The sequence below is a fragment of the Uloborus diversus genome, chromosome 2 (genome assembly GCF_026930045.1).
Source record: "Uloborus diversus isolate 005 chromosome 2, Udiv.v.3.1, whole genome shotgun sequence".
NCBI lineage: Eukaryota > Metazoa > Arthropoda > Arachnida > Araneae > Uloboridae > Uloborus > Uloborus diversus.
Genome location: NC_072732.1, coordinates 123,300,898 through 123,313,865, shown reverse-complemented (window position 1 = coordinate 123,313,865; position 12,968 = coordinate 123,300,898). Strand labels below are relative to the sequence as shown.

General features: G+C 33.7%; 1 protein-coding gene across 1 annotated transcript in view; it reads right to left on the bottom strand.

Moving 5' to 3' along the window:
• LOC129216521 (chitin synthase chs-2-like) overlaps positions 1 to 12,968 on the bottom strand; it is a 104,882-nt gene that overhangs the window by 64,239 nt on the left and 27,675 nt on the right. The window contains exons 7-9 of the mRNA XM_054850735.1: positions 10,944 to 11,052; positions 7,742 to 7,901; positions 4,392 to 4,602 (exon numbers count right to left, since the gene is read on the bottom strand). Coding sequence (XP_054706710.1) covers positions 4,392 to 4,602; positions 7,742 to 7,901; positions 10,944 to 11,052 — 480 coding nt within the window. The remainder of the gene's footprint in view (positions 1 to 4,391; positions 4,603 to 7,741; positions 7,902 to 10,943; positions 11,053 to 12,968) is intronic.

Sequence of the window (12,968 nt, the reverse complement as noted above, 5' to 3'; positions counted from 1 at the left end):
AAAAATTTTTATTAAACCCGGTATTTTCCCCTTAAATATTCCCATTAATCGACAATTTTCCCGCATCCGAGTCAATTCAGAACATGAGAACCTCGTGAAACTGCAATTCCCTCTTGCCGCCTTTCTTTTGCTGTGTTGCGTCCATCCAAAAATGACGAATTTCTGTTTCTACTTTCAACTCAGCTGGGTTGTGACCTTGAAATTCGACCCCTTTCCTTTGATCCACCAGATTGCCATCGGCAAAGTAATTGCAAACAAACATTCCCCCAGTCTCCATTGGCGTGGTTTTCTTTCTTTCTTTCTTTTTTGTTTGGACTCTTTTCCCGTTTGGACTTAGACACATTCTGCACGAAGGACTGCCAGAGTGGGGTGCATCCCTGGTGAATCAGTGATTGAAATTCCTATTATTTTCTGTTTCAACACACAGTATTTTTCTACTACACACTTATAGGAAACATATCTAGAACAAATTTGTAATCAGAAGAAAATTAAGTTTACACAAACTAGGTAAGTTGTAGTTTCTTTTTAAAGGTTTCTTAACAATACGAGCAATTTTACGTGTTAATGTGTTTTCCCATTTAAAAATTAAGTTCAGACAGCAACGAAAAAGAAATTCTGCACATTTCGTGTGTTTGAGGATGAGAAAAAATGAACATTAATTATTAATTAATTTATTTTTGCTCTTTATATTTTTGGGATGATTCATTTCAGATTCATTTTAAATTTTGATTAATAATCTTATTTAAACTTATCAGTTTATTTTTAGCAATAATAGATTTTTTTTTTTATCATTTGTGGTTTATTTTTAGCTCAAGATAACATTGAAACATTGAGAAACTTCTCTCTCCTTTCTGAGAAGCAAACTAGATTATTTACGGATGTTTTTCCACCCAATATTTAAACATGACCATGAAACATATTAAATGCCGAAAAAGAATTTGTGTTTGAAGGTAAAATAAGTGAAAAAATAAAATTTGAAGTTGATGCAACGAAATTACTTTTCGCTGTATCAAAATTTTATAAAGCGAAGAATGAAATTGAAAATTACTCGAATATTTTACTGTGATTAGTTTATGAAATTGCAAGTTCAGCCATATTAACACATGTAATTTAAAAGTAATTATTTGAAATTCGTACTTTTAAATCTTACTGAATTGTGAGTCTATGGTCCCAAGAAAAAAGCCGTTAGTCATTTTTAACTGAAGAATAAAATCTTTCTTCGATGTTGTTCCGTTTTTCAAGTAAAGCATATATTTATATTTGCTTCATTGGAATAAATTTTCTGATTGTTATTTACTGCCTTTGTACTGAGGAATTATTTAGCAAGCATCTATGCATCCATCATTAGTAAATTGCGAAGGTAGCATTAAACGTAACAAAAACGGATAATGTGCATTTAACTATAAATTATCAGGTGAAAATTTCTGCTATTTACTGCGTTACAAACAAATAATTAAAAAAAGGTGAATGCGAGGTAAATTTTCTAGTGTTTTTCACGTCTATATTAGATTTCTTTTTTAACTCTTAATTTCTTCAAGTTAAAATTTCTTGCTATTTCTTGCACTAGAATATATTTTACTAACATCACATAAAAGAACGAAAAAAGAAAGTCAATACCTACGTTATAAAATATGATATGCTTTCGAGAATACAGGATGATTACAAAATTGCTCCTAGAATGGAAGTTATACCAATTTTAAAATGAAAGAATCAGAAGTGTTATTATTATTATATTAATTTTAGAAGATTGATTTAAATCATTACTGGATTTTTAACCACAATTATTCTAAGAGTTTTTACAAAAGATTGTCTTTAGACTTTGGAACATCAGATGGCTGAGAAGCAAAAAATTTGCAAACTGAGGCTATGAGAAACCTATAAGTTTTGTTTCCAAAAATTGGCTAGCTTTATGCATACATATTGTTGAAAATGTATCTAATTTGAGGCTGCTGTATTATCGCAAACGGGACGAAGACTACCTCAATGATCAAAATTTGACGTTTGACTCCAAATTATGAAATTTTCGAGTCTAACACTTGCTTACTGCTAATAAAGACAGTAAAGTAACCAGGTTATAATCAAATATTGTAACGATAATTCGTAACAGTGCACATTGCCATTTTCCCTGTAGTTGTTTACAATTACTTTTTTTTAATTTGAAAAAGACCGATTTGTACAGAAGTTGTTTTGTATCAGCAGAATAAACAGAACTCGTGTTTGGTGGTGAGATAGGTGGGTGCAATGCCTCCTCTTGATCTTTAAAATGAAGCATCAAATTGGAAACATCAGATGAAAATTGCCAATAATGTTCAAATCATTCATGACCTTATAAAAAAACATTTATAAAAAGCAATCATTTACATTTTTTCCAAAATGTTGTTAAAATAAAAATACATAGGTGCTTAATTTCATTCATTATACATTCCGTTACTCGCCAGGTAAAAGATCTCTCAGGTATTCGTTTGGCTTGACAGAATTAAATCCCTAGTGCAGTTTCACATCGCAGAGAGCTCAAGTGCCTCCATTTGGTAGAAACTCGGCGTCAAAATTTCCTGTGCCAATCACATCCGCGCCTTAATGGTAGCATATGAAAGACAAGATGCCATATCGGTGGTTTGCACTAGATCCGAAAAGGCTAAAGTCTCTAACGAAGCCCCATTAGAAAGAAAGAAAATACCCATAACGGATCCTAAGATAGCTTATTTTACCAATTCGTTTCAAAAAAATAATAATAATAATAATAACGCTAAAAAAAACGGCAATACGCCTTTAAAAAAAAATAACAAAATGATTGCAGCAAAAGGAGTCTCTGTCCCTCAAAGAGTTAATAGTTTGTTCAAGCTTTTAAATGATGGTTAGAAATGATAATTAGAAAACGGATAAAATTCGAAATTTCATTCAATTTCGTATTATCAAAAGAATGTTATAAACGTAAATGAATAAAGAACTAGTTCAAGTTTTTTAAATGAAACCTTGCTAATATTTTCGTCGAGAGGGTGGTTGAATTTTGCCAGAAATCTTGTTCAAATCGAACAGAGTGGTGAAATTACGTTGTAGCATTCATACAGTTATACTCGACTCGATAAATATAGATTTCTTTATTTTTTCAAATAAAATGACGTACATATTTTGTTGAAATATAAAACAAAGCTTTAATATTTTATTAAATTATCACCTGCATTTTCCAAGTAATCCCTAGAACAGTTTTCATTTTCCAATTTTCTTCTGTTGGGAACTTTTTATTAATAGGAATTATATCACTCATTTTCAAAGCATCAGAACAGGGGAAGCTTATATGATGGAATTTTTCTATCCGTGTTTGGAAACTTAGTATGGCATAACTTTTAGTTAAATGTTAATTTTATAAATTGACAATAATTTCTTTGCCACTTAATATAAAATTTTTGTTAACTAATTCGAACTAATTGCTCTATCAATTTCAATTATTTAATTAATTTTAGTTAATTATCATATTTTTATAATTAGTTTTAATTGGATTTATTTTTTTAACGTAAATATGAGCTACTAATTCTGCTTTAGCATGCCTCCTCTTTTGAAGTTCGTGCAACCTTTGACCCGCCCCCCCTTAACAAAGTTCTAACTACGTGCCTGCCAGCGTTGCAGCAGCAGGTCAATGCCTTTGCTGTAGAAAGAGAGGGGTTGATTCCTGAGGAAGTCCTGCACGGCTTCCTTCACTTCCTCGTCCGAATTGAATCCCCTGTAATGCTCTCTTAAGTGGCCCAAAGATGTGGAAGTCACATTGTGTCACCAGACCGGACTATACGAGGATGCTCCAAAAATTCCGAACGGAAAATTTGTTAAGGGTCATTTGGGGTTTCCTGGGATGATCTTTGGGCTGATAGTATGAACCGTTTCTTTACTTAGGTTGAGTTCGTCACTGATTTCACGGGTCTCTTAATCTTTCGATTAGCTCGGGTCATTTCATTAACGAAGGTAATGGAATCATTGGTGATTGCGATGTTTCCTTGACCCGGTCTTTGGCAGATCTAATGTCGTTTGCCGCCCTTAACTGTACTACCGCGCTTTCCGATCTGGACGCATCCATGGATAGCACGACGTTCCTTTTGTACAATTTCCTCTACTGCAAACAGGTTTAGCCACTGAACGACACTTGAGATGCATACCTCATACCACCCTTCCTATACTTGTGTATTGGCGCTTTAATTGAATCATTCATTCTGATGTCATTACACATGTTCACTTTTCATTTGGACAACCCTTAAATTTATTTCACTTCTTACTTAGAAATTTCCTTTTTGTTAAAGCATTTATATTTTTATACTATGTTAAACTTATACGTTTATTTCGTACGCGATTTGAAATTACCTTACTACAGAGCTGTAAACTAGATGAATTTTGAGGTTACTCACCTGTTCCAACGGGATGGATTCGTCCGCATGCTGCTCCTAAATTCTGATCTCTCTTCATGAGATCTACAAGAAGTCCGACCGCTTCTGGTTTGAAATCTATGTCTCCGTCCAAAGCTAGAATAAACGTATTTCTTGCTAACAATTCTCGAACGCTTTCGTGAACATCAGGATCCATGAGCTGATATCCAAGAAGGTAATACATGTACATCACCTGTGAATGTGGTGGACCTCTTTGGTTATTGTGGTATTTTTCAGTCTTGTACGAGTTTCAAATTGAAAACTGAATTCCTATAATGAACAGCTGCGGTGAAAATTGCTCAAATGTTTTTTTACTAAATTCCCAATAAACGTATGAAATATTACACTGTTAAAAAAAAATCTTGAAGTTTAATGGTGAAATTTACAGGAATCCATGTTGGCAGTACCTTTTACCGTAAAATTTTATTTTAGTGTAAAATTTTACGGTAGAATAAACAAGAGTTCAAAAACGCAAAATGCTAGCAGCAGGTTCGATTTCGGGACCTTCAGATTGGCAGGCTATTTTGCTGCACGCCATACGGGTTAGGACACATCAAGCGAAGGGAAATAGGGTGTTATGTGCTTCGAACTGTAAGTCACGCAGTGTATCAACTGGCGCTGCAATCGTTTATTTATTTATTTATTTTTTCTTTTTGGTACAATTTACTGTAATTTTTATGTACTGTAAACACTCCATTTTACAGTAATATTTACAAAAAAAGTTTCCTGATTTTTTAACAGTGTAGAGATAAAAAGCAACGCAACTAATGCACAGCAATGCAAGAAGTTGCCGACACGTGTTTCGGGTTTCAATGAACCCGTTTTTCAATGCAGAAAAGTGTGAGCTTTGGATACAAAGTTATCAGATAAATCCTTTAATTGGAGAAGTTCAGATCGAAGCTCATGCTTTTCTGCATCAAAAAAAAAAAAAAAAAAAAGGTTCCTTGAAACCCAGAAACGTGTATCTGAAACTTCTTGTACTAGTTGTGCATTAATTACGTTGTTTTTAATGGTTAATCTGTTGCACAAAGGTATTTATTCATTTTTCAAACGCTTAATATCGCTAGAGGAATACAAAGAAAATTGAAATCCTGCCGATTTTGGTTGTGTATTATCTAATTGCCTTATTAAAAGGCTGCTTTAATACCTAATGTACTATAAACTAAACTCTACAATAAAGTGTATGGATCGATATACTATAACCAGGGCCTGATTTCTGAAAGGACATGTAAGGCAAATTCGCAGGATCCCTGCTGTTTGGGGACTCCCAAACTCTATCGGCAAATTTTTTACTGTTTTTGCTTAATATTCTGTAGTTTGATGTGAACTTGTTCCCAAATAAGCGGGTTTCTGCAAAACGATAGAGGTTTAGAAGTATCAGGCAAAATTTCTCATTGAAATACGTATAAAATGGTGCAGAGTAGTGCGCAGACAAGTCTTTGAAGGACCTAATCCAGCGAGTTCCTCTCTCGAGTGTGTGCACTTGGTTTCAATCCTATATAGAAAATTTTTATTTAAAACACGTGAAAATATCCTTTTTTCGTTAGTGCAAAATGTCGTACCGTTGGAGGAAGAAGTGAGAAACATTGAAATGCGAAATGTAATAAAGGACCCTCAAAGTCAAAATCAATCCCTGATCATATTACTGGGATGCCAGGGGCATTCCCAGAAATTTTGAGTCCCGTCACAAATGACTTTTTCGGGCCCCCCTCCATATTGCTTACCTTTATATTTCACCTTTAGTTTTAAAAATATTGGTTCCCTTTAAGGCTCGGGCCCGGGCCAACAGGTGTCCCGTCTACCCCCCCCCCCCCCCCCCCTGTTCATGCTCCTGCTTGTATCAAACACAACCAATACTTTAAATTCGTTGAATAAAAACCGACAAACCTCCCTTTTTCTTTTATCCTCTTTTAAAAAATGAAATCGATAAAATACAAACTTTTTTTGTGAAGTTTCCTTATCTGATTAGTTTTTGTCTTCAAGAAGCTTCTTTCGTGAGTTATGTCTTTCTATTCTCTCAGTAAAGCAAAGAGATGGCTTAAAACAAAATTTCATTTAATAAAGACATGCGAGAAACACGTTACATACACGAAAAAATAAGTACGCTCTTCACAAGTCACTGTAAAACCTAACTTGGATAAGTCTAACCCAAGGCTTCTACTTACAATGCAGGCAGCAGTGTTAACATGGAAAACTCCTAGCTCGACAGGCTGCATCATTTTCACTTTGACTCTTTCTCTCTCTCTCTCTAGCATCGTAACTAATCCTGTCGACCTCGAACATTTCTTTCTGAAAGTCACGCAATTTTCACGAGTTTTGTTGAAACATTTTGCTGAGTTTCAGTCATTTGAATTAGGTTTAAATATGCTCACTACCAAAAGTTAAACACGGAAAGAAAAATGTTAATTTCCGGGAACCAATCTGAATTGGAAGTACAACACGGGCTCCGGAAAAAACCTGTTTATCAAACTTTTATTTTAACAGTGATAAACAAAGAAGCCTCCTAGCATTGTTAGAAATTTTCCAGAATTTTTACAGAGAAAAATACTGGTATCAGTGTTGTCAGTAATTTTAACCGTAAAATTCAATTTACAGCAGAAAAAGCCGAGTGCTGTGGCGAATTGCGCTTCGTAAAAAGGGAGGAAATGCAAGTAGCGAGGTCTGAACCTGGGATCCTTTTATTCGCAGACCAGTTCTAACCCCTATACCAATTAAGGTTCAGCGGGCGAGCAGGAATGGAGAATTATATACTAATTAGCTGCATAAGTCACGTGGTGCACTGATTGGCGCTGCAATCGCTTATTTTTTTCCGGAATAACTTACTGTAATTTTTTTTTTACTGTGAGCACTACATTTTACAGTCATTCTTACCCAAAATAATTCCTGAATTTTTAACAGTGTGTCCCCTACATTTTTGCCACATCCTGCTGCAGGTCTTCTTGAAGTTTTGTGAATTTCGCATTAAAAAATAAATTCTATCTCACTTTTGTCATACCAGCCTCTTTTCAGCACGGCCCTCATTGCTATTGAACCCCTGGACTCCTCATGTAGGAGTCGTGGATCCCCAAAGTTTCCCTGTAATGGGCCCTGAATCTTAAAAATTCGCCCCTGATGGAGAAGCTGCAATTAACTGCAGAGGTACGAGTAGTGCGAGCGATGTATTTACCGATGCGTGCTCATCTTTTCGAAGTGAGTATCTTTCTAAAACATACGCGAATTGTACTCTAAACATTATTAAAAATAATTTAGATTCCAAATGTGGTACCTTATTCTTTGCCCAATATAATTTTGAAAAAAAGTAAGTAAACGTCGTGCTGTATGTCACTTTATACCTGACTCCATCTTTTCTTATGTCGTATCAGTTCTTTGTTCTTGAGATGAGCAATCAATAAATTATCTCCTTGTAACCTCCAAATGAGCCTTCCTCCGTACGGGGTCGGGACTTTCAGAGGCGGTTCTAGACGTTGAAAAGTCTCTGTATCGTATACTTTTCTGTAATAATAAAAAACGAATAATGATAAACAAAACGTAGCTAAAAAGATAACAAAGAATATATCAAGCATCCCTTCCCACTTTCCATTAATCATTAATATTGAAATGATTTTAAATTCAACTCAAACTTTTTGGCAAAAATCAATCTAAAATCATTTGTTGTAAATGCAATTCTTAAGAGCTTATAGAATAGTTACCCCTTAATAGACGACGGGATGAATAATGCATCGGTAGTAATTAAGGATATGATGGTTATATGATATTTGAGAATCCGATTGTCTATCGATTTTTGTTGTTGTTGTTGCTTTTAACACTTTGCAATTCTATATGCCTTATCAAATTTGCATTATATTGGCAACGTTGTATGTGTGAAAAAAAATGTTTGGGGTGACTCACCGAAAACCAGATGGTTTGAAGCCAATTTACCAATTTATACTACAGTTAGTTTCACAATGAAGAAAAATATTGTGAAGGACAGCATCCCTCTACTTTCAACCTCCCTCTCCCCCCGAAGAAAAAAAAAAACTACAGCACTGAGTATTGGAACGAAAACTACTCATTCTCGTGGCACTAAAAAGGTTTCAATCGTTATTTATATACTAGGAACTCGCCCGTCAAGGTTTGATGGGTGAAAATTGATTCTACATTTGAACGAAGCCATTGCCTGTTTGGGGATATTTTGATAGTTGAAATTGTAACCCTAACTCCAGTGGATTAACCCTAAACTCCAGTAGGTAGCGTACTTTGTTGACCTTTTTTTTTTTCTGCATTCCCCTGAAATGACACTGTCTTACCAGTAAAACAGTTAAATTTCCGGATCGAGTTCAACCTTGTCACCATAAAGCCTTTCTCTGCATGTTAAACATTACCAAAACATATTATCAAATTACCATGCCGTGGCGTGAGTTTCATTGTTGAAATACGCGGGTAACTCGATCATCGGCTATTATTTATATGAGGATTTATTTCAATTTTAGACTTTTTTTATCATAATTGTGACAATGCATCATGAAAAACGTTCTATATTTCTATTTTTAATTTTAACTCAAAAACTAAACTGTACAATATATATCACGTTGTAAAATTTAACAATCAACAGCAGGGCTATTTTACCTAATGCAGCTAGGGTAATTATTGCTACAAAATCTATGCCGATATGCGGTAAAGTAGGCCTCTTTAGTTCTAGACGAGCTTGCTCATTCAATATAAATTAGATATGCAAAATCAAAGATATCATTATTTATCATTTTACAAAAAAGAAGCAGTATAGTCTATTTTTGAATTAAATATGTAATCATTAGTATTTTGCTTCCTTCCGCATATCGGCGCGATATGATTTTTTTGAAGGGGCAAAGTGAAATATTTCAGATAACTTACCTTCTCCAAAATGAACGAATTGTATTTTTTTTATTACCGTGCATAACGAAAAAACAATGTATTTTATTACAAAACTAGCACGGGAACATTTTCTTTTTAATTTTTATTAGTGTATTTATATCGTTTAAAAAAGTGGGAAATTTTCACTTTTTCCCATTTTGAAAAATGAAATACATTTCCCATTTGTTTATTAAAAGTATATTAGATCAAATGAATGAGTAAATAAAAGAATGAATGAGTAAATGAATAGATAACGAAACACTAAACGAATAAATTTAATTATTTATGTATGAGAAAAAATAAATGAGTACATAAAACAGTAAATGAGAAAGAAAATATCTGAATGAATGAATAAATAAGTGAATAATTAAATGAAGGAATATAAATTAATTAATTATTGTATGAATACGTAAATGACTTAATGAATTATTGAATAAGTAAACGAAATGAACTACTTCACTTGGTCCATCCACTGTGCCCCACATACACTCTACTAGTTGGACAAAACATTTAAATCAAAAATAAACTTAATATAAATAAATAAATACTGCACCCCGAATATTAGTAGGTGCAAATAAACATTGAAAGTTAATCACAAGGACTTTATCATTTTATAATAACAAAAAAAAATTCTTGACAATGTATTACAATACAAGTAGTGTATTGTAATATATTGTCAAGTTATTGGTTGTATTATCATATTAGAAAATCGCCCGTCAAGGTTCGACGGGTGAAAATTTGCTTCTACAATTGAACGCAGCAATTGCCTGTTTGGTGATATTTTGATATTGGAAATTTTAATCCTAACTCCGATGGATTAACCCTGAACTCCAGTAGTTAGCGTTCATTGTCGACTGTTTTTACTAGAGTTGCTATATAGATAGGTGACGCATCAGCTTAAGTTTAGCCATTTTGGATCGGATTTTTCATGTTGCGCTGCTAGGGTTACCACAGCAAAGTGTCGGATGTCGCCAAATTTGCCGAAAGTAATATTTTATTTAATAAACAATTCACGTGTGTGTCGCTAATAATCGCTCGCAGTGAACAATCACCAGTAAAACACTTAAGTTATCGGATTCAGTTCAGGACTGTCAAAATAAAGCATTTCCCTGCCATGTCAAATATTACCAAAAATATTATCAAATTATGATGCCAGCGCGAGTTTCATTGTTTATGACGTCAGCGTTACTCTATTATTTGCTATTATATACGTAGGGGAAGACCGCCTATATTGGATCACTGCTTAAATTAAACTGGGGGCTTAAAATCTAGCGTAGAGTTCTGTGCTGCACTCTATCGGTGTAAATACAAAGATTTGTGTCTGAAACCTTTGAGGAGGAAGTTACGTCGCATTTCGATCTGTATAGCTTGAGTTACGACGTGATTTGTGTTGAAAACGTGTTCGATCTTATTTTGGGAACTTGTATCTAGTAGAATAATACTAAAATTTGTGAACTGAGAAAATTGCTTTTATAGTATTATAAACATTATTTAATGAGGATTACAGCAATGTATGAAATAGACTATATCTGTTTCTACATAGAAAATAACATGAGATAGATGGTGCTGAAAATATGGTGAGTAAATATTTCACCATTTCACCTTGCCCACATTCCCCGACATATTTTACTTAGGAATATTATAGCATTTGATACAAGAAATTACCCAGCGGCGGTATCAACAGCCACGATGAGTTCCTTTACGAAACTGTTCACAACCATCTTATCATCGTCTTCATCACTGATGACGAAAGCATCGTCAAAAAAGATGTGAGCTGAAAACAGACAAGTTTCTTCATTATTTCAAGTTAAACATCCAATAAAAAGTTTTGATGATGAAACATGCATAAGATGCACGCAACCAACATCGGTTTATTACAGAAATTAATTTGAAATATCATAATATCCTGCTTATTATTTTCACAGGAATAATTCCAAAAGAACTAACTCGTAAAAATTAAAGCAATAATTAAATGTTCAGAACACGTATTATTTTAGAACGGTTGCTCGATGAATTTTGTATTTCATTATTTTGTCCTTGTCTTCTGTTTGTCAAATACAAGTGTTTCCAATGTAGTGTGTTGGCTTAGTGTTTAAGCTTGTTTCTCTCCAGATGAAGCCTGTAGTTAAAAAAAAATCTGTCTGGTTTTTCAAACTTGATCATATATCATAAAATCTTATTTGATATTTTAATCGCTAGGAAAATACCATTGAGAAGGAATAGATGGAGAGAGTGCAACCCTACTATCGCGAAACGGCAACCATACCATGTGACCTCTGGAGCAATTTCTAGTTGGCCGTAACCGCTGAAGAAGTTTTCATTAGCTGAAGCCATGAATGATAAAAACATTTAACTGTATAAGGGAAAAATTAGATTTATAGAAATAAAGCAGTATTGTAGCATTATAAACTGTGAAGAAAAAGCCATACCAGGAAATCCAGTAACTTTTCTTAAGTGTGTACAAATGTTTTTTACTTCTAAATAAAGAAAAAATAACATATATGTGCATTCAACGAGTACATTTCCCACAGTTGCCAGTAATTTTTAAATTTTTGTACTGATTTTACCTATAAATGTAATAAAACATTGTATATCATGAGTGCAAATAACATTTTAGTTCCATAAAAACACTTTTTACTTAACTAGTAATTATTTTAACGGCTCTCGAGTAATTTGTGTACGTTTGCTTTGTTGGCGAGTAGCTTCTCGCCAAGCTCCTGTGAACAGCAGATGCGTTTAGAATAAGTTTTAGATTTGAAAATAAATATTTGTTACTTTTATGCTTTAATTTAAATACTAGTGTGCCTGCGTATGAAATAATTTCAAAACATTGATTACAAGACACAAGAATCCATAAATTTTCAGTCAATGAGCGAACTCTTTAAACATATATTTGTACATGACCGTCATTACAAGGAATAAAAATCAAAATACATGAAAAATGCAGTTACATCATATTTTTAAATCCGGGAAGAAGTGGGGAGGGGGAGTTTTAATGACAGGCCTGGTATCCGTTATTTATTTAAAACTGGCAAAAGGTTAGCAGCGTTGCCTTTGCTAGTAACAATAATCAGTAACGATACCTTTTAGAACTGATCTTTCAACAATGCTCAAAACTCTGTTAATCTTCTAATAACAATCATAGAGAAAGTTTCAATACTATTTTTCAAAAAGCACACACGCACGCGCTCAATTTAACTACACCGATGCACAACATAAAAACTTATCACAATAATTCAGGCTGAAAACTTTCGCTTACTCACAACACACTTGGTCGATCTAATATTCTCAGAAAAAATAACAACTCTTAATTGTTTCCAAAATATCATAAAAATAAATTTACGCAGACGATAAATTAAAAAATAGGGCGGTCATAGACTAATAATAAGAATAGACCGAGCTATGGCAACCCCTTTGCTGCTCATAAACCAAACCATGTGACTGGTGGATATCCTAGCAACAGCGGGCGTTGATCGTAGCAGACGATCAACGCGCCGGCTAGAAATAAAATAAATAGAATTGATGGAACACGGAAGAAAGATCTTTTATGGAGTCCGATTTGTAAATTTGTTATTCTAAGTTGTAAATATTTTGTTAATATAGTGAATTTTTCGTTTAGATAGTATTGAGCGTTTTCTTTAGTCAATTTCAATAACTCTCTAAGCAATTAAAGGTGCAAGCGCCCGAAAA